Source organism: Cynoglossus semilaevis, chromosome 12 (assembly GCF_000523025.1).
Source record: "Cynoglossus semilaevis isolate Cse_v1.0 chromosome 12, Cse_v1.0, whole genome shotgun sequence".
NCBI lineage: Eukaryota > Metazoa > Chordata > Actinopteri > Pleuronectiformes > Cynoglossidae > Cynoglossus > Cynoglossus semilaevis.
In genome coordinates, this window is record NC_024318.1 from 8861066 (window position 1) to 8880192 (window position 19127).

A 19127-nucleotide genomic window follows, 5' to 3' on the forward strand; every position below is an offset into this window, starting at 1 on the left:
TTACACCCATTATTGTAAATGAAATCCAGTCCCTTCCATTTAGCATCTGTGTTGTTTGGCCTCGGAGAATAATTTCTCACACAGGGTGAAACAAAATCTTCTCATGTTTTCTATCATGGAGAAAAAATTATTTTTTTTATTACTGTAATAGGGCGGAGCAGCAGGGATCATTTTAAGTAAACAAATATTCCTACACCTCTTGTTGTAAACTTCATTACCAGAAAACTATAATTTGTAATTGGTGAGAGAGACAAACAGACAGTGAGAGGTGGTGACCTGTTCCTGGTCAAGGTAGGACAGGATTTTGCGAGTAAAGATGAGGAAAATGAAGAGAAAATTCCTTAGGGATCTTGTCTGGCTTGAGTCCAAAATTGAGGCAAACTGAAAGGGAAAACGATGTGTTTTAGAGTGGGATTCTCAAGGGGCTTCAGCCGCGTTTCCGTAGATATATCCTGTCTGGCCTACTTGTCTGAGCAGAGAGAAGCCTTAGCTTTGACCCCTGACCTGGGCGGCATCTATTGCTGCAAGGCATTCACACGCCTTTGAGGGAAAAGGGGGAGTCGGTGGAGGGGGGGTATGCCAAGAGGCTGGATAAGGGAACGCTGGAATTTGGTGATCAGACTCACAAGTTATTTCTGATCCTTGGAATCTACTTGCTGTGTCGTGGTCCGGGGCTCATTACTACATGTTGGTGGTCTGCAGGTTGATGCAGTCCCATGGTAATCACTGACATCATGAGACGTCATCAGACACACTTGTGATATTTACACTTGAGGTAATACATAGATATGTGTTTAGTCTACTACAGTCAAGTTTGTTTGATTAAATTAACTTGACTCTTTTAGGACAAACAACTAAAAAATAAATAATAGTTATAATAAACTCGATAAGATATGCAACCACATTCCTGTCCTCTAGAGGGGATTCATAGTCTTTTACCAAGGCCAAAAAGAAGATAAACGACAAAGTACAAATAATTAATTTCTGTTTTCCAAGAACTATTAACTTATACTGACAGTCTAACTCTGTTCTGCTTCATATGCACATTACTGCAACCCTCTGAAAAAATACGTAACTGTAATCAGAACGCACATGCTAGGTGTTGCTCTAATTCAGTGGTTCTCCTACTGTCCCCCCCCCCTCCCCCCCCGTCTTCTTACTATTGTCAGGCCACTGACACATTCACAGTCATTGTCAATTAAAAACTAAGGTTAAAAAGCTGGGATTCCTACAAAACTGTTTTTCACATGAGAAATTGAAAACAAAAAATACAAATGAGTGCCATATCCCCAACGTAGTGCAAAAAAAAGTTAAATCATGTAAAATTCCAGTCCATCTGTCTTCCCCCAACCATGCAGCAGCTCTGCTTTAGTATGTTTTTTAATTGACTTGTTGTCAGGTCCATTACCCCAGAAACACCATCATGACATAAATCCATTTTCTTGAATGTATGAAAGACTATTTGTCAGTTTATCATTCAGGAAAAAGCTAGAAACAGAAGTCTGGCCATCCACAGCTTGAGCCAGCTGGTGGCGCCAAATTCTTCAGCCATGTTCCTGGTTTTAGAGGAGAACCAGGTCCCTGAAGGTCATTATGGATTCACGTGTAGCTACACAGAGGACCGTGGACTGGTGGTGGTCGAGGTGGAAAACACTGAACTACACGTAGATGACAGGTAACAAAGAGTCCGTCTGACTGACATTAGCTCTCAAAGTCTAACTGTGATAGGTAGCTATGGAAGCCCAGTTGATGTGAAATCAACAGGAAATGACACGTGTGTCTATGACACTATGTGTGATATGATAATGTCATCTTTTATATCAATTTCTGTATATTAGAAACAAGAATACCAAATTCACTTTCTAAGCCTACAGATGTGTAAATTCAAAGAGAAACCATGATAGTTTTCAGACGTTCCTGCCACCAGACCCTCAAGTCACTTAATCCAAGACCAGTAGATCCTTCCAATGACAATAGTCGTCTGTGTTTACTTTAGATTAGTGGAGGTGAACGGTACACCTGTTCTCAACTACACACTGGAAGAATTGACTGACCTCCTGCAGCAGGGACCCAGGGCTCAGATTGTTGTCCTTCGCCAGCCTCCACCAACACTGCCACACTGCCAGGAGCATCTGGTTAGCGCAGATTCCATGCAGATCACTCGTACACGGAGCGATGCTGTCACCATGGAAACTCTGCCGCGACGGAAAGTGGTGGCAATCTGATAAAGTGAGAGAAAGTAATGAGAAAAAGTGATCAAATGTAAAATAATAATAAAAAATCGATATGATGTTTTTCCCATATATTTGATTTCAGTGTAAGTATCTTTACGGATTATCAATAAATATAATTTAGTATTTTGTGTTGAATATCGTTTTGAATATTATTTTGTTTCTTGTGGTGTTTATTTTAATAACATCAAGCAGGTGAACAATGTATATTTTATTCAAATTTTAAATTTAAGACCCATTAGCCCTCTTCCCAATTTACATTACATTAAAGCTTTACAGTAAAGCTATTCAGGGCAGTTTTTTCTTTTTTTTTTTCTTTTTTTGAAAATATAAGTAATGTCTTCTCTCTGCATGTTGTAATGTAATCCACGGTGCTGCAGGAATATAAACCCTTGGGCCCTGGAAATGCCTCATTTCTCAGCCTTGTTCTCCCTCGTTAAGTGGCAGTGGATCATGTAAGACTGACAGTAAAAACAGCACAAACGCTACCAAACCCTGACCTAGACCCCCGAGGTCCAAAGAGCCTGAGAGGAGAAATGATGAGACCAGCTTCACTTGTCAGTTGATGAGAAAGGTCGCAGATCAGTCAACCGATATGTCTGTGCGTCTCTGCTGAGTCTCGTTCATCCAACTGTACTTTTACAGTACATTTGTCAGTGAATGGGTTTTCAATAAAAGTAAATAATAAACTCATAATGCAGAGAGGGAGAAGAGATGTCCACTGTGGTTTCACACAGGCCGAAACTGGCAACATCGAATGTAACTAATCAAAACATTAAAACTCCATAACAAGGCAGCCTTTTTACTTTGTTAAATGCAATATTTGTAACAAACAGAAGAGTGAGGAGTTGAAGCCAATTCATATGCTCCTGCTTTGCTCCAATATTAGTAACAGTCATGTATAAGCTGCAAGATATTTACCCAAAATTGGAAACAAACAACGGTCCATTTGACATAAGAGTACAACTACACTGGAACTGGAATAGGACGCATACATAAATATATATACATACACATCTACACATGTATATACATACATATATGTTCATACACTATACACTATATACATACATACTAGATATATATACAGTATATTGTATGGGCGGAGTGGGATGCATTCCTATAGCAGCGCTGAGCAGAGAAGGGTGGAAGATTCCTTTAAAAGGAGCAGCTATTCCCACAGCTACACTCTGCTCACATCCTCTTTGACCAACGGACACAGAAGTACTATAAAAGCATGCCTCAGGAAATGTTACAATACTGTAAAAACTTCCCCCAAACCACAAAATAATACAGTATTTCAGTGTACAGTGACAGAGAAATTACAATGAGGATTATGCACATTGTCAAAAATGCCCAGTGCAGCAGGGCCGTGAGGTCAATCCAGGCTGCCGCTGCGATGAGCCAGAGGGAGAAAGATGGAGAGACATTCGTAGCTCAGTAAAACCGAGCCACCCGGAGGCAGAAAGCAGAGGAGAGAATGTGTCATGGCTGCCGTTATGGAAATAAATTAACACTGGAGAAAATGAGACAAAATCCTATAAACACTGCCGCTGGCAAAAGTAGAAAGACATTGTGGGATTCCCAGTGACCAACACACCCCAGAACACACACCAACACTCTTTGATTTTCCAGCTATAAACCACTGTGGCTGTCAATCTAAAAAGCAGGAGAAATCCATCAGGGTAAATAAGTCACAGCATGGAACCCTCAAAGATTTTCAAAGATGCTGTCAAGTGAGAATGACCTAAGACTGTAGCGAACACTGTACGGCCAGGGAAACATCTGCACGCTGACCTCCGCCTATACCTCCCAGGCGCCTCAGGTTTAGTCAGGCTGTACCTGACACATGGTGGCACAGAGAAACCTGCGCTGCATCTGGTTTGCCTTAGCATTCTCACTGAAGCTACATCGAGCACAAACTGATAAGCTCTAAGGCCAGGTTTCCCCCTCTGCCCCCCTTGAGCCCCAGTTTCTCCCTGCTTCACTCCCCCCCACCTCCCCTCACCTCCTTCAACTCTCTAACCACCTCATGACATCTGAGGGTGCCTGGCATCCGTTTGAAGTGGGAGAGAGGGCATTGGCTCTGATTTCCTGCCCAAATCCCACACAAGCCAAAAAAACGCATGCAGGTCTGAAGCGAACCAAAGGAATTCCTGTCCACTCAATGTTGAACAAACTTAGCATTAAGCCTTTAATTACACCAAAAACTACCCTGTCTTCCTGCCTGAATAATAATCTGTTTGGGTGTTTACACCTAACGAGACAAAAAAGTGAGATTTTACAAAGTAATTACTTGTATATCCTCATACTCTGAGGTGTTTATTCTTTCCTGCTCTCTTTTGCTGTAAAGCTTTATTTTTTGTACAATCCTTAACTTTCTAACCTCTTACACTTCAGTAATCACTCAGCAGCACCGAGGGCCGGGAGGGTCTGAGTCAAATCCCAGGGGCTTCTGATTTCATTTTGCTGAGGTGGAAACAGGACTTGTGTCCAAACCTCTGTTAAATCTCACACTAAGTAGTGGCACCGGGCACTTCAGTAAGACTCTCAGGAGATACCGAAGCACTGAGTCCTCCTTGGGTCAACACTGAAGTGTTTGAGTTTCTTCTCTGGACTAGTTTCACAACCGTCGCTGTGAGGGAAGCTGAGGGTATACTGCCATCTGGTGGCTGCCATACAAAGATTCGTTTCTGTAGCCGTGAGTTACCTTGACTTTCAAATAGTTTCCATATACCATATACTGACTGAAAAATATAAACGCAACACTTTTTTTTGGCTTGTCGTTGTGTCTCTGATCCAGGACCATCACCTCATGTTGCACGGATGGTGCAGGGTTAGTTGAACATGTAGAGGTCAAGGTACCAGGCTTTGCACCGGCAACCCTGAATAGAATTAATAGGTAGAAAAATGAAACATTGATATCAGGACACCTTCTCACTATATGTTATTTTATTGTGATTTCGGTTTTGCTTCAACCCTGGAAACACTCAGGTAAAACATTCCATATCAGAGATATAGATTAAGAACGAGGCAGGATGAAGGTCCATGACTGATAGAGGTCAACACGAGTTTAAGGACTCAGAATGAACGTGTAATGTTGGAGATGTAACGGAAGCCGAGGGGGATTTAAAGACCCTCTGCCACTTAATTAACGCACCAATAAAAAAGCTGTTAGGATGAAGTCTAAGGTGTGTCTTCGACAGGAAAAGTATGTTAGGGAAAATTGCCTTGCCAGTAGACAGCGGCTGGGAAAGGTCAGCATGAGGTATAAGTCATTTTCCAATCCATTCTCACTGCAAGGTGGAGAGTATAACAGCCTACATCTACATCCAATAAACCTTTAATTACAGCAAGATGAAAATGGTGATTAGAAAAATCATTGTGGGACACAATGACTAAACAGGGCCTGGCAGGGAACAAAGAGTGCTGGAAAAAAAGGACAAAATGTTGGATAACACAACAAAAATATTTCAAGTCTCTGAAAAAAAAAAATCTAAGCTTGTTTTGGTAGTGGGTTTTAGTAAATCATCCTACGCTCTCAACAAGTGAGGAGTTTTTACACCTCTGGGAAAGAGACATCATGTCTTAGAAGGAAGTGTGAAGTTAAAAAAGGAAGGAGAAAAAAGAGAAACAGTGTAAAAATCAGCCTGTTGAGATGGTCCAGGTTATATAAAGGCTGCTGGGAGTATCGTTCCACAGCAAATATTTCAGTATCAATGTTCGCTATTTACCCTCTAGATGGCAGTAGAACACTCGCACATCATTATACTCTTATACTCTTATACTATATTATATCCTATATATTATATTATACTCTTCAAGGTTCACAAGAACTACGTTGACCCACCTCGACAGACTGTCAGGTCATGTCTCAGCTCAGGTTTGTTTCTGGTAAATTAAAGTAAGACAAAAAAGTTTCAGAAAAAACAAACAGAAAAATCTTAATTCATGAAAAAAGAAGCCTAGATCTCTGGAACTTTTCATGCAGTTTCCAAATGTTTCAATTTATTATTATATTTATATTCATATCTTTGTGCATACATATACTGTATTACACTGTGTATATATAATATCTGTATGAAATTCCTGATAGTTCAAAAACTCAGTCAAAGCTGCAGGAACAGACACAAGTGTCATGTTGACGTGTCATATCCTGTCTTTGTGATGGCGTGTCCTTTTTACAGCAGCTGATGGACAGACACCTGTGTTGGCTCGGAGGCTGAGTCTGTATAGACAGGCCTTTGTTCAGCCCCCCGCCCCCACCCTCCTCACCCCCACGAGTCTAACACTATATCTGCTTTTTGTTGACTCAAATATCCATCCGACCTCCACCGATACAGTATATTAGCCAGTTATCACAGGTTTCTCACTGTGATAAAAGAGAGCATGTCATTACATCAGGAATGTGTATTTTTGTTCTTCTACTACTTCTTCTTTCGCTCAATTTGTCCTGCCCTCTAATGGAGTGGCTAAAAAGTGCAGTTAATGCAGTTGGTCCTCTGTTTTAGGAACTCCTTATTTGTGTTAACATTAGCAACAAGCTACTAAACACCAGCGTCAGGTGCTTATGTTGGAAAACATCAGCTGAATTTAATGTTGTATAATTTGTTTTTCCAGGGTAAAATTTTAATATTTAGTCAGGGCAAAAACTCCATTATGGCATGAACATGAATATTTACAGTATGGGTATCCTACATGTAGTTACACCTTATGCTCCGAGGCACACACTCACACACACACACACACTCACCATCACAAATAAAGCATCTACAGAGTAGCCAGAGGAGCTGGAGGAAACACACCAGGGGGAATGTTGAGAGGAAATGATGCGCATGATGACTGCTGAATGGCCGGCCAGTGGGACAGACCGTGTCAGACAGTTTGCTGAAGAGGTGGGAGACAGAAAGAGGACTGACTGCAGAGGGGACAAGAAGGAGACACGGAGCATGAGAAAGACGAGACTAATGTCCCTGCCGTCTCACGCTTTGTGACCACTGAACCTCTGTGTGGCTGCGCTGCACTTCCACCGCCACGCATCCACAGCCAATCAATGCATGTTCCTAACTGGAAGGGCTTAGATCTAGAGAAGTGGGCCAGCAGCATGTTTTATTCAGCCCTTCTTACATAAATTGAGCGTCGGTCTCCTGATTAGTCCTTTCCACGAGTATTTCTGAAACCCAGAAATGTCTAAATCTCATGGTGCAGCAGTGAGCGTCGTTTTCTCCTCTTATTTTCGAGCTTTTCATCTGCTGAGAGGGCCCTCACGCAGCAACAATGATGACCCAGTTCTGAGTTTGTGTCTGTCTTACAGCCAGTTCTTCCCTGTCCTAATCATAGTCCCTCAGCTCCATGAGCTGCTTCACTACCAAGGCAGGAAGAAGAGAAGAGAGGGGGAGGAGGGGGTGACAAGGAGGAGAGAGAGATAAAAGGAGAGAAGAAGACGTGGAAACAAAAATCTTCCAGGAACAAGAGGACGACAAATATCAGCATGGATGGATTGTGTTTATTCGCAGATATGGATGGAAAGAGAGGGAAACATAGAAGGTTAACCTGCAGCACACTCTTTGATTTGTTCCCTGTGGAGTGCACATGTGAAGGCAGGACTGACTCCATGACAGGGTGCAGAAGAAGAGGAGTGGAGTTCTGATGTACTGTACTCTTTTATCAAGCACGGCTGTCTCTAGAGAGACGGGAAAGGAGGTCATTGTCATCATCATCAGGTGTGATTATATATCTGCTCGGAGGGCAGAGGGTCCATGCTGTGCCTTGGTATTATACGGTTCAGGACAATAGATTTATAACAAGGATGCTAAATATATGGTCCCTGGACCAGAACAGACCCTTCAGAAGGTTCACTCTGTGGGAGGAATAAATAAGTAATATCGCAATCTTTCCCTTCTGTATACCGATAAAGTCATGTGAACATTATTTAGTATTTGTTTTCTGCCAATAGAAACACTTTGGTAATTCATCTCAATCTCTGTGAGTTATATTCACCCTCACATTTTGTTCACTGGTTTATACAGCACATACTTTTGCTTCATTAATATCCTCAGGCAATAAGTCATTTATTAATGGATAAACAGCTATTTCTAGCTGTGACAAACTTAACCAATGCAGATTAACTCTTATAGAGGCATTTAACAAAAAAGGACGCACATCAACCAGCTAACCAGCTAAAGTTGTGTAGTGTCTAAAAGACCTCATCTGCTCCGAGGAGTCACAGCGTATGAAGCCTTCTGCTGATATCACTGGTATATCTTTCAAAGAGTGTCGGAAGAGTGCAAAGCGGAGCCGGAACTCTGAGTTCTAACATTACCTCAGAGGCGACTTTTAGCAAGTAAGAAGATGCAAATCCATAGTTATAAATACCTTTTCAATTTGTGCTCCTACAGCAGAACCGGCGAACATTTGTAATGAGAAGTCATTCTGGCTGTTTTGGACTTTTACAGTAAAAGGAACTGTTCAGCATAAAACAACATTTGGGTAATTAGCTTTCTCGCCCGAAGATGAATGAGAAGAACCGTAGAAAGGCTTAGCTTGGCAATGTACGGGGAAATGAGTCGAAAAGAGCTGTAACTTGTGTTTGTTCAGGAGCAGAAAACTAACTTTGTAGCATTTTACAAATTATTGTAATAAAATCACTTAGTTATGAACGAGTCATAATAATAATAATAGGGCAACAATTTCATAGATGTAACTCACATGACGTGGGTTGTGTTGTTCTTTTTTATTGTGCTCCTCAGTAAACAGAACAACAGAAATTCTAATTCTGCACACCTGGCAAATGTTGGAAAAAAGTGCAATTTGCTGTGATAAACAACATTCAGTGTCCTTACCCCAAATCAAAAAATGAATTTAATAAAAGCATAAATACTAGGACTAATTTTTGGAAGAGATAATGATGAGTGAGGATGTTTTCTAAGGACAAATGGACAAAGAATCAATGTTTTTTTCAAAAGACAAAGACAATATTCAGCAACAGTCGCACTAGCTGTGAAAAAATCTGTAATCAGGGTAAAAATATCTGTGCCTTTCTGTCACAGACAAATAGATGAGATGGAGATAAGTTTTAATCAAACTATTACACTGATAGTTAAGAATATTTTAAAGTGCAGCTGTTAATTCACATAAGTATTTTATGCAGAATTTAAGACGAGAACTCATAGAAGAGAAAATGATGGACCAGCCTCAGTGACTTGGATGTTTAAGTCTAGTGTCAGTGACACAAATGGACAAGAGAGTAAACAACGGACAAAATTGTGCATTCAACCAGAAAACCATCTCTGCCTCCCAAACACCCTTGTCTCCGGAGTCAGTGCCAGCTGGGCAGTGACCTTCACTGTCGGCCCATGTCTGGCATATTACTGAACAATGGAACGGTGAAACTCAGACGACACCGTCTTCGCTCTGCCCTTCTGTCATCGTTACCTGTGATGTTAAAAGACAAGAGTGGGGGAGTGCTCCCTCCCTGTCCCCGCTGTGTCTGGGGGAGGTGAGGTGTAAATGAGATAAAGTCAACGGTCAGCGCCACGGTGCCAAAGCTGCAGGAGCACAGAGTTGGCATTGTGTGGCATTGAGCTGTTGGCGGTTTAGGGAAGCGGGGCGGGTGGGTCCAGGGCTGGCAGAGACTGCAGGAGCAGAGGGAGCGCGACTCAAAGATTCTTAATCTATTCAGTGTTATCGCTAAGACATGTGTCCTTCAGGGAATGTGGCTGGAGTTGAAAGTCACACCATGAAGATGAGCAGGAGAAGTCTGCGTCCTTGACAACCTGCAGCATCGGCATAAATAAATCTGTGAGCGGTTAGGTTGACGCTGACTGATATGACTTCATCTTATTAACCAATCAATACTCGATGATCTGCTTCAGTAATGACAGCTGGGATTTACAGTGGAAGATTCTCAGCTGTAAACAGAACGGACAGTCGCCTTTAATGTGCTCATAAATACAGACGCGCGGTGTGTGTGTGTGTGCAGTGTTTGTGAATTGAACTGCACGTGCTTCGATCTCCAGTCAGTGACATATAACTGTGACAGGGGGAGATGAATTACACCCACAGCTCATTTCCTCCTCCTCCTTCTCAACCTTTACACAAGGTGACCTTGCATGTAACATAATTTACCCCTAAATGACACGTTTGCTCCTCAGTGGGCCGCCCGGCCGCGTCAACAGTGCCACGGTGGCGACACATGGCTGAGATGTGCTGCACTGTAGCTGTATACACAAGAACTCAGCAGAGAGAGGAACGGTCTTTGGCTTCCATATGTCCTCCATATGGAAGCCTTTACACTGATCCCCATCTTTCTACAATGTGGTTACAAACCATTATGGCATGTATGCTCAGAAAAACAGAAAGCAGATGTCTGTTCAGTGTGATCTGAAACCACCAAGTAATCTTCCTGTAAACTCTGACTCACTGAGGATTCAGCGATGGCAAATAGACGCTCCACTGATGGTCCCTGGCTTTTGATGAACCCTCCAACTGCCATTACACAAGTGTAAAAATAAGCCGCTGAACACTAACTGGTTCTCCTTGACTTCTCCTGCGGTCTGAATCACTGACAGGCATTGGTCGCATCTTGACATCCTGTCCACATGCTCTACCAACCAGAGACTGATGATGTAAAATATTGATTTGCATGTCCACCCGTATCACCACGCCTTGGCTTCCCTGTCAAGACCATTTAAAAGAGGCCGCTTCAATGGCCCTATGTTGCCAAGCTTGTGACAGTAACCAGTGAGGAGGTGGAGCAGAGGAGGGGGCAACAGGGTCCCTGAGGGGAGAAAATACAATTAACAGAAAGGGGGCGGGAGGGCAGGGAGACGGAGGAGGGGGGGGTGCACAATGGTGTGGAGAAAAATGTCACGATTCAGGACTGGTCTTAAAATGATGAGAGCCGTGTAAAAACGCTGCACGTTGGTGAGATTTCTGAGGCATAAACCTGCAGTTGTTCATGCAAAGGCAAATAACTTTGTTACTGCATGAAATGAGGTTGAACGAGTTATTTTCCAGTTAGTCATTGCAGCATGGATACACTCTTCTGCCTCATAAGAACCAGCCAGCAGCCTTCCCTTAACTGATATATATATATATATATACACAGAGACACGTATAAAAAATAGAAACAAACTCACACGCTCACACACACACACACACTCACACACACAAACACACCGAGAGGTTTTTGTGAGTTGTGAGCACTTCACATAGACAATGCATTCCATTGCTTCTTATTCCAAACTTAATTCCTACAAAAACAACCTAATCTTAATCTTAATCTTAATCCTTACCCAAAACATATTCTGTCCCAAATTCTAATCTTAAAGAAGTAGATTGTATGTGTATGAGCTGTCACTCGGTGGAAACTTGGCAAAACATCCCCTGAGGACAAAATGTCCCCACAGCAACAGAGAATTTTCTTCTGAAAAACATGTCCCCATAAGAATAGAAACACACACACAGACACACACACACACACACACTTGCCCAGATTTACAGAAACTGGTTTTATGAGCTGCTTTAGAGACACAGTGGCCTTTACAGGAAACAGGAGGTAAAAGGTTGCCCTCCCGTCAGACAGCGAGGGTCAGTGGTCTACAGACTGCTTTGTGACTGAAAACCGACACCACAGGAGAGTGTGTGAGAGATAATGAAACAACCTTTTCATTCACGTGATGTACATGACAAATCAATGTTAACACCATAACCAGAAACCCTCTTTGGTCTCATTCTAAGCCACAGTTTTTAATGTTTCCTTTCTTCTACAACAAGGAGGCTGACTGCAGACTGTGATAGTTCAGAGTTGATGGGTTTGGGGTTTTTAGTTTTTCCCTTATGTCACTGTAGCACAGTGCATTTCTAAAAGTTGCCCCAGTTATCAGTGGCCTTTGTTCTCACTGCCATGGTCCATGACACTGGCTTAAAATGACAAGAACGTTTATGAGGTGGACAGAGTTATAGCTCACAAATGTAATATATATAGTGTATATAATGTTATTTCCATATATATATATAATTACACATAAATACATTATATATATACATTGTTGACATATATAAATACACATGTATTGTATTATTATATATAGATATAATTTGAATATTATTATTATTTCAAATTCTGCTGGTCATTTTAGGACTTGTTTTGTTCTTTCAAATGCAGCTTTTTTTGGTGGCTTCTGCAGCATGAAGAATTTAGCTGAAGTTAGTTTGAGGGTTTACAGGCGCAAAAAAAGAAAAAAAACTTTGACCAAGTAAAGCACCGAAAAGAGGGGTGGACAGAAGTACTAACTAATAAAATACTGTAGATTAAAAAAGAAACCAGTGGTTGGAAACCAACAAGGAGGGAGCAAGGGAAAGAAAAAAGCAGAGGGAGAGAGTGAAGAATAAAGGCCAGAGTCTCTTCATCAGTGAAACAAAGCTTACTAAAAAAAACTCCCTTAGTCAATAAACTGTATATTGCAGCAGTAAAGTACATTAAAGCTAAGGCATTGTCTGCACAGGCCTGATGGGTGTACAGAGGGATGACTCATAAAAACACACCTCTAAACTGGGAGTGGTCAGTTGACAGAGCCATGCGAGGACAGATACTACAGCTGATGCTGACGGACAGAGGAGGAGAATGTGACAGTGTTGGTCTCTGTCAGTGTGAAATCCATTGGTTACGATACCATTTAGCTGCTCCTTTGTCCCACTGAAGAGTCACATCATCCCATCTAAACCCTGTGTTTATTTATTTATTTCCATGGAAAAATATAGGTCACGTTTTCACAGACCATACATTTTTAATGGGGTGGCCTCTCAAATTCAAACGTCTGCAGTCTCCCCCCACGAGGCGTTCCGCTGCAGATGCTGAGATTATGATGTGGCTAGAAATATCCTCTCAAAAAAACCTGTGTTATTATACACGAGGTGATAAGAGGATGAAGAACTGCAGGACTCCCGCCTTATGCTGGACACGTTGTGCCTTGACTGACTAGAACACAGATAACACAGTGAGCTAAACAGAAAGTGAGCAGAGCTTTTACACCAATAGTGCTGTTCAATTGAAAACACTCTCTCCTGCTCTCTAGTGAATAAAATATATCTTATACTGATACTAGTAATGTTATATATTAAAACAGAAATAAAGAGAGAAAAAACATTCTGGCATTTAAAGGCTAAATTTCACAGTCCTAAAAGACAGTCAGACTTGCGTTACTAAGTAGATTAAAACCTTACAATGCTGCAAACAGCAAAATCAAAATGTCACACCAATGCTATGTGGTTGATCAAGCAGGACTGTGGCTCAAACCAACAGTATAACACTGATTCAGATGCTCAAGTCGAGTTCTACTTTTACTGCAATATTACTGCAGTATTTTATGAAAACAAATCAAGAGGCTTATCCTGCAGATCTGTTTAGACTACATCATACAGCTAGTTGTAGACCAGAGGAGAAAGATGAACACCAAAACAATAATCACTACTCGTTTCAATATATTTTCACCAGAGAGGACTCTCATCATTAGTGTTTGTATTTAACTGCACATAAAGGGTTGTAATAGAGCAATGAATGCAGGGCCCACAGTTAAACAGAATGTATACAGTGGCTGTTTGCACATTAACAATTCAACAGGCTGTCTGACATTTTACACAGTGAAGGAAAATAACCAACATCCAGCAATGCTACGTGTGCAATGGAAGTAGCTTTTTGTGTTTGATAAATGAAGTTTGGACAAACGTCATGGACGGCAATAGTAGATTTTAAATTAATTAAATTCACTTAATCAGTAAATGTCAGAAATTGACCGGGAAAACTCATTTCACCATCAAACATTACCTTCTTCGTTGTAAAGTTAACATGAAATATTTACTTCACTCTTTGACCCTGTTCTGTTTACTCCTCTGCTAGCGATGCTCCTTTTATACGAGCTGGAAACAGACTGGAAAATAAATATCACGAAACACAGGAGATTTCCGTGGCATTTTAAAAAAAACCTGTTAAATTAATAAAGTTGTCAAACAAAAGTATGAATGTCTTTCTTCAACACCCCTTGGGTTTTGATTTAATTTGTTTTTCAATCATATTTATAAAACTCATTCTGCTCTACTTTGATTTTGGTAACATAACACCATATGAAATTGAGTAATTTTCCTTTATCCATTTTATTTCTCCCAATACTGGTTGTGAAACAAACAAAAAAATAGCTGGAAATTGATCAGAATTAATTGTAAACCTAATTAAAAATGATAAATCAACATTTTTTAAAAACATCATTTTTCTGTATGATGCCAGACAAAAAGATAAATGTCAGGAATTAATTGTAAATGTTTTACAGCTGTTTTTATTTGTTACTAATTTAAATATTGGAATTATTAATATGGAAAAATGGCAAGAAAAAAAAGTGAACCTTTGTAGAGTTGCTGGATTATAGTCATTGCTGTGCCCCTGATGGTGGCCTGTAGAACATGTCCAGAGATGTTTTCACAATTGCAGTGGCCCATGTTGCTGTCTAACATAAAATATGTTACTACACATATGTACAGTAAATGCCCTGTAGCCAAATCTACTAAGCTCTCCTTTTATATACACAACATTGTTGAATTTGACCCTTGACCCCTTGACCCTTTCAACCATAACACATAATGATTATATTAACACGTCAAGGCAACTATAATCTATAACACATGTCAGTGTAACAATTACATTTTTAAAAGAACAATATTTTACATGTTCTTATTATAGAAATATAAAGCATACATTGCTCTCAGTCCTGACATCTGTAAATACCAAACCACTGCATTTTTAATCCATAGCTAATCTTTTATTATAGCAGAAGGGAGATTAATTACACTGTCAAATGGGCTGGATTATTGACATGGACATTAGGCTTACGTTCCTGTAGTGGGTCACATACAGTGCACCAACAATTCCAATTAGATTGCATTAGTCACATATGTGTCCATATTTAGTATGAGTGGGTCCAAATGACAGGAGCACTCGAGTGTATATTATATGGCAGAGCATTAAGATTGTGTAAATCTTAATGGTTCAATTATGGTTCAATCTGGGCCTTGTACTGGAGAACATCAAAATTTGTATCGATGATATTCATTGGATCAAAATTATGGGTGAGCAGGAGGAGGTGGCCAGAGGAGAAGGAGTCTCTCCTCTGATGGTGGGAACCCTCAGTTTGTATGTAGCACAGGGAAACAGCTCATTGACTGGAACAGTGTTTTCTAGGTCGACAGTACTTGTGACTTATGTTTGCGACTTTCACTGGTGACCAGGAGGGAATTTATTTTAAAATGTTAGAATTCATTCATCCTTCATGGTTTGTCATGTAATGTGTTTCTTCTCATTTTCTCATATTATTCTTTCTGTGTGGCCTTGTAACAAATAATCCGTGGCCCAGTACTGGTCCGTTGGGGACGTAGACATTAAGGTTCTGTTTAAAGTGTTATTGTCTCTGTATCGCAGAATAGTTTTTGAAGAAGAAAAGCAACAAGGTAGAAAAGGGGATTTATGAGACAGTAGTGAGAGCTTGTATGATGTATGGTACGAAAGACAGTGTCTCTGTCCAATAGACAAAAGTAAGAGTTGGAGGTGGAGGAGACGAAGATGCAGAGATCTTCACCGAGAGTGACCAGGATGGATGGGATTAGGAAAGAGCAGATCAGAAGGACAGTTAAGGTGGAGGAGTTTGGAGATGAAGATAGAGAGGAGAGGGTGAGGGTTAGGACAGGCGTGGAGCGGAAATAGTGAGCATTAATAAAGGATGTCAAACATGGAATTACCAAGAGGAGAAAATGAAGACCTCAGAGGAGATTTGGGGATGTTGTAAAGAAGGACATGGAGATGGATGGTGTAGAAAAAGAAAAGACAGGATGGGGTGAGACGGCTGCAGATGATCTGCTGTGGCAACCCTTGAAGGGAAGAGCTAAAAGAAAGAGACGAAGAAGGGTTTGAAGTGGACTAAGATTTAAAACTTAACTGTCAGCTTGACGGAATAAGTATTTACTGATTAGTCCAGCTGTGTGTTATTGAATTGTTACACTTGGCCCTGATGTTGATTTATAGTCATGACTGTGTTTGTCTTAATCATCTCTCCGCAATGATCATTGATCGTATGACAACCGCAGCCCGTGACAAATGTGATTGTATTTTGGTTGTTGTTTTTGTGAATGCAACGAACGCGAATCATAACGGCGTCGGTGCAATCAAGCAGCCAGGCTGAGAGGCACACCGTCGGACATCGATGGCACATCAGGGACAGCTGGATGTTGTCATGCAGCAGCAGCAGTGATGGAGAAGGGCTGATTGCAGCTCACGGACTCCTCCCTCCTATAAATCAGTCCCACAACACTCAGGGGTGGAATACAGCAGCAGCAGCAGCAGCAGCAGCAGCAGCAGCAGCAGCAGCCTGCACCACTCCTCCAGTTTATATGGAGGAACTCCAGCTGTGGTCAACTGTGTTGCTTTGGTTCAAATAGACTGAAGGTATCTCAGTGAGGAGATTCATCATGTTAATGCCCCCTGGATTTATTCCTATATTGTATTTCACGGCACCTTCATACAGAATAATAAAGTATATACTTATTTTACTGTAACCGTGTTCCTTTCTGATAATAAGCGTGTGCTGCTTTTTCTTTTGGCACAGTGAATGTGCCTTTAATACCACCCACATGGGCTGCGCTCACTCTCAAAGAAATCTGAGAGAGTAACTGTAGCGCACGGCTTTGAGAGCAGTATTGTTTCAGTTTGTCACTTTCCTTCTACGCACACCTTCAAATAAACAGAGGTGTATAAACAAGTGAGGCTGCACGGACCACAAACACAACTAAAAATCTGGGATAAAAATCACTACAGTAACATTGTTTGGCAGTCGTGAGTTAAAAAAAGGTTTTGTGTTTTTACACATCAGTGCAGTGGCTGATATTCAGAGAAATATATACAGAATGAGAAAATGCATCCAGAGCTTTGAAACACAATAATACTAATGGTCTCTTGGGTGTAGAAAACTGTGTGGAACCCTGTTGTTGTTCTGTGACATTCACACCAGTTCAAGCTCTCATTTCCACTGGATTCAGATTATAATGGTGTTTTTTACTTCGGCCTGTGAAGCAACATCACTAATCACTTCACACCCATGCCGTGACCTTTAAAGAGATCCCTCAGTGTTCTGAATTGAAGGTTAAAAATTCCACACTGTAAAAGTACGCATGAATTAAAACAGCCTCAAATGCCTCATTTGCTGCCGACCTTTAAACAAGGTCAACCAAACTTAGTTGTGATGGGAAATTCCAACGTCTACAAACTCAGCATGAACAGTACAACCACTAAATTACAAAAAGCGTGATGTGGATTTGATCACAGAAATGTTCCTAATTAAAACAAATATGTTATTGTTTGTTTCCATTCATTAATTCATCACGGCTCACGGGTCAGTCAATGAGCGACAGCTGGGTTCAGTCCGGGAGAATGGACCAGTCAAACACATGACCACAAACAATATACAACCAGTCAGGTCCATTCTAAAATCTTAGACCGTAGGAAAACAACGACACTACACAACAACCATAATTTTCATCATTTTTCTGCACTACATGTCAGACGTATCAACCACTTTTCTACCGTGTCTCCAATTTCTTTCCCCCAGTTCATTTCACCATTATGTGGCAGCCCCAATCCCCATTATTTTTGAAGGCCCATAATTACACATATAAGACCTTTTCACATTGCAGTGAAGGCCAGTAATACAGTGTAGCATTAGCGTCATCTGAGCCTGTGAAGTGATTTAAAATTTATGAAATGTATTCCTTTATGCCAGGCCTGGTAGCATGGGGCTTGGATCATGAGAAATGCATCACTTTGACTTCAAATGCCAAAAATTCTTCAAATAACCTGCAGTTATGAGGATAAGACTCAGCCTTTAATATTTGCTTTCACAGATTCTGGGCCTGAACCGTGATGTTGACAGTGGCAGACATTTGCGATTAGATCAGATTTATATTGTAGGTCACACCTCAGCGTCACACACACTTGAATGTCACGTGACATCATACAATAACTTATTACAAACACACCTGTGTATGGGCTCAAAAACATGACTTCCATCAGACGTTTCCTCAAATGTCTCAGTTCTTAGACCAGCGAAGTCATTAGTTAGCTGTTTGATTAAGACTTAAAGTTTAAATACTGTCGTTTCTATATCACCGCTATATTCCATGTCCATTCTTTTGTATTTACCAGGAGGATAATTCAGTGAAGCTTTTTGATTAAAAAAACAGAATAACTTACTCTTCATTTAGAGTTGGTCAGCTCCCTTGCTGATTGCTGTGAGCATGCAGCACAAACTGTCCACAATCTTCCAGTTGGAGCGTCATTTGTGGCTTTCTTTCAGCTCCACTGTCACTTTCTAATAAAGGAGCAGGAACAAAGTATTAATCCAAATCTGTTTAGTCAAAACTCATTACTCACAGAATGCATTTAACATGTTCCAATTGATAAACAATATGTAAAACTCCATTAGGTTTGTGCATGTGAATGATAAAAAAAAAGACTCATATGGGTTTTATGCTGTTGCCGTAATACAATTGGAAAAGGTCAGATTTTCACCCCGGGGGGACGGCGTGGGGGGAGTGGGGAGGTGAGGCTTTCATGAAGAATCATGAGAAATTAAGAGTGAGAAGGTTAAACCTTCCGCTACCATCACAGCATCAGCAGCAGGTAATTAATATGAAAGAATCAACCCTAGGTGGTCACCCAGACACTGGATACAAATTGCCCTTAAAAGTTTAATGATAATGCAGGAGATTAAACTGAAGGGACGAGGAGCGGGGCGTCCTGGGTTATAAAAAAGGATTAAAAAGCAGCTTTGAGGAGATTTTCCCTCCTGCTTCACAGAA

At 40.9% G+C, this 19127-nt stretch overlaps 2 protein-coding genes across 2 annotated transcripts in view; one reads left to right on the forward strand and one right to left on the reverse strand.

The window, feature by feature from the left end:
• The window catches only part of jag1b (jagged canonical Notch ligand 1b), a 106267-nt gene extending 104083 nt beyond the window's left edge, over positions 1 to 2184 (reverse strand). Inside the window, exon 1 of the mRNA XM_008321926.3 lies at positions 2055 to 2184. The gene's annotated coding sequence lies outside the window, so the exon portion shown is untranslated. The remainder of the gene's footprint in view (positions 1 to 2054) is intronic.
• The window catches only part of LOC112487852 (uncharacterized), a 5480-nt gene extending 3255 nt beyond the window's left edge, over positions 1 to 2225 (forward strand). Inside the window, exons 8-9 of the mRNA XM_025060951.1 lie at positions 1482 to 1675; positions 1997 to 2225. Of these exons, the coding sequence (XP_024916719.1) occupies positions 1482 to 1675; positions 1997 to 2225 (423 nt within the window). The remainder of the gene's footprint in view (positions 1 to 1481; positions 1676 to 1996) is intronic.
• Positions 2226 to 19127: the final 16902 nt, after the last annotated feature.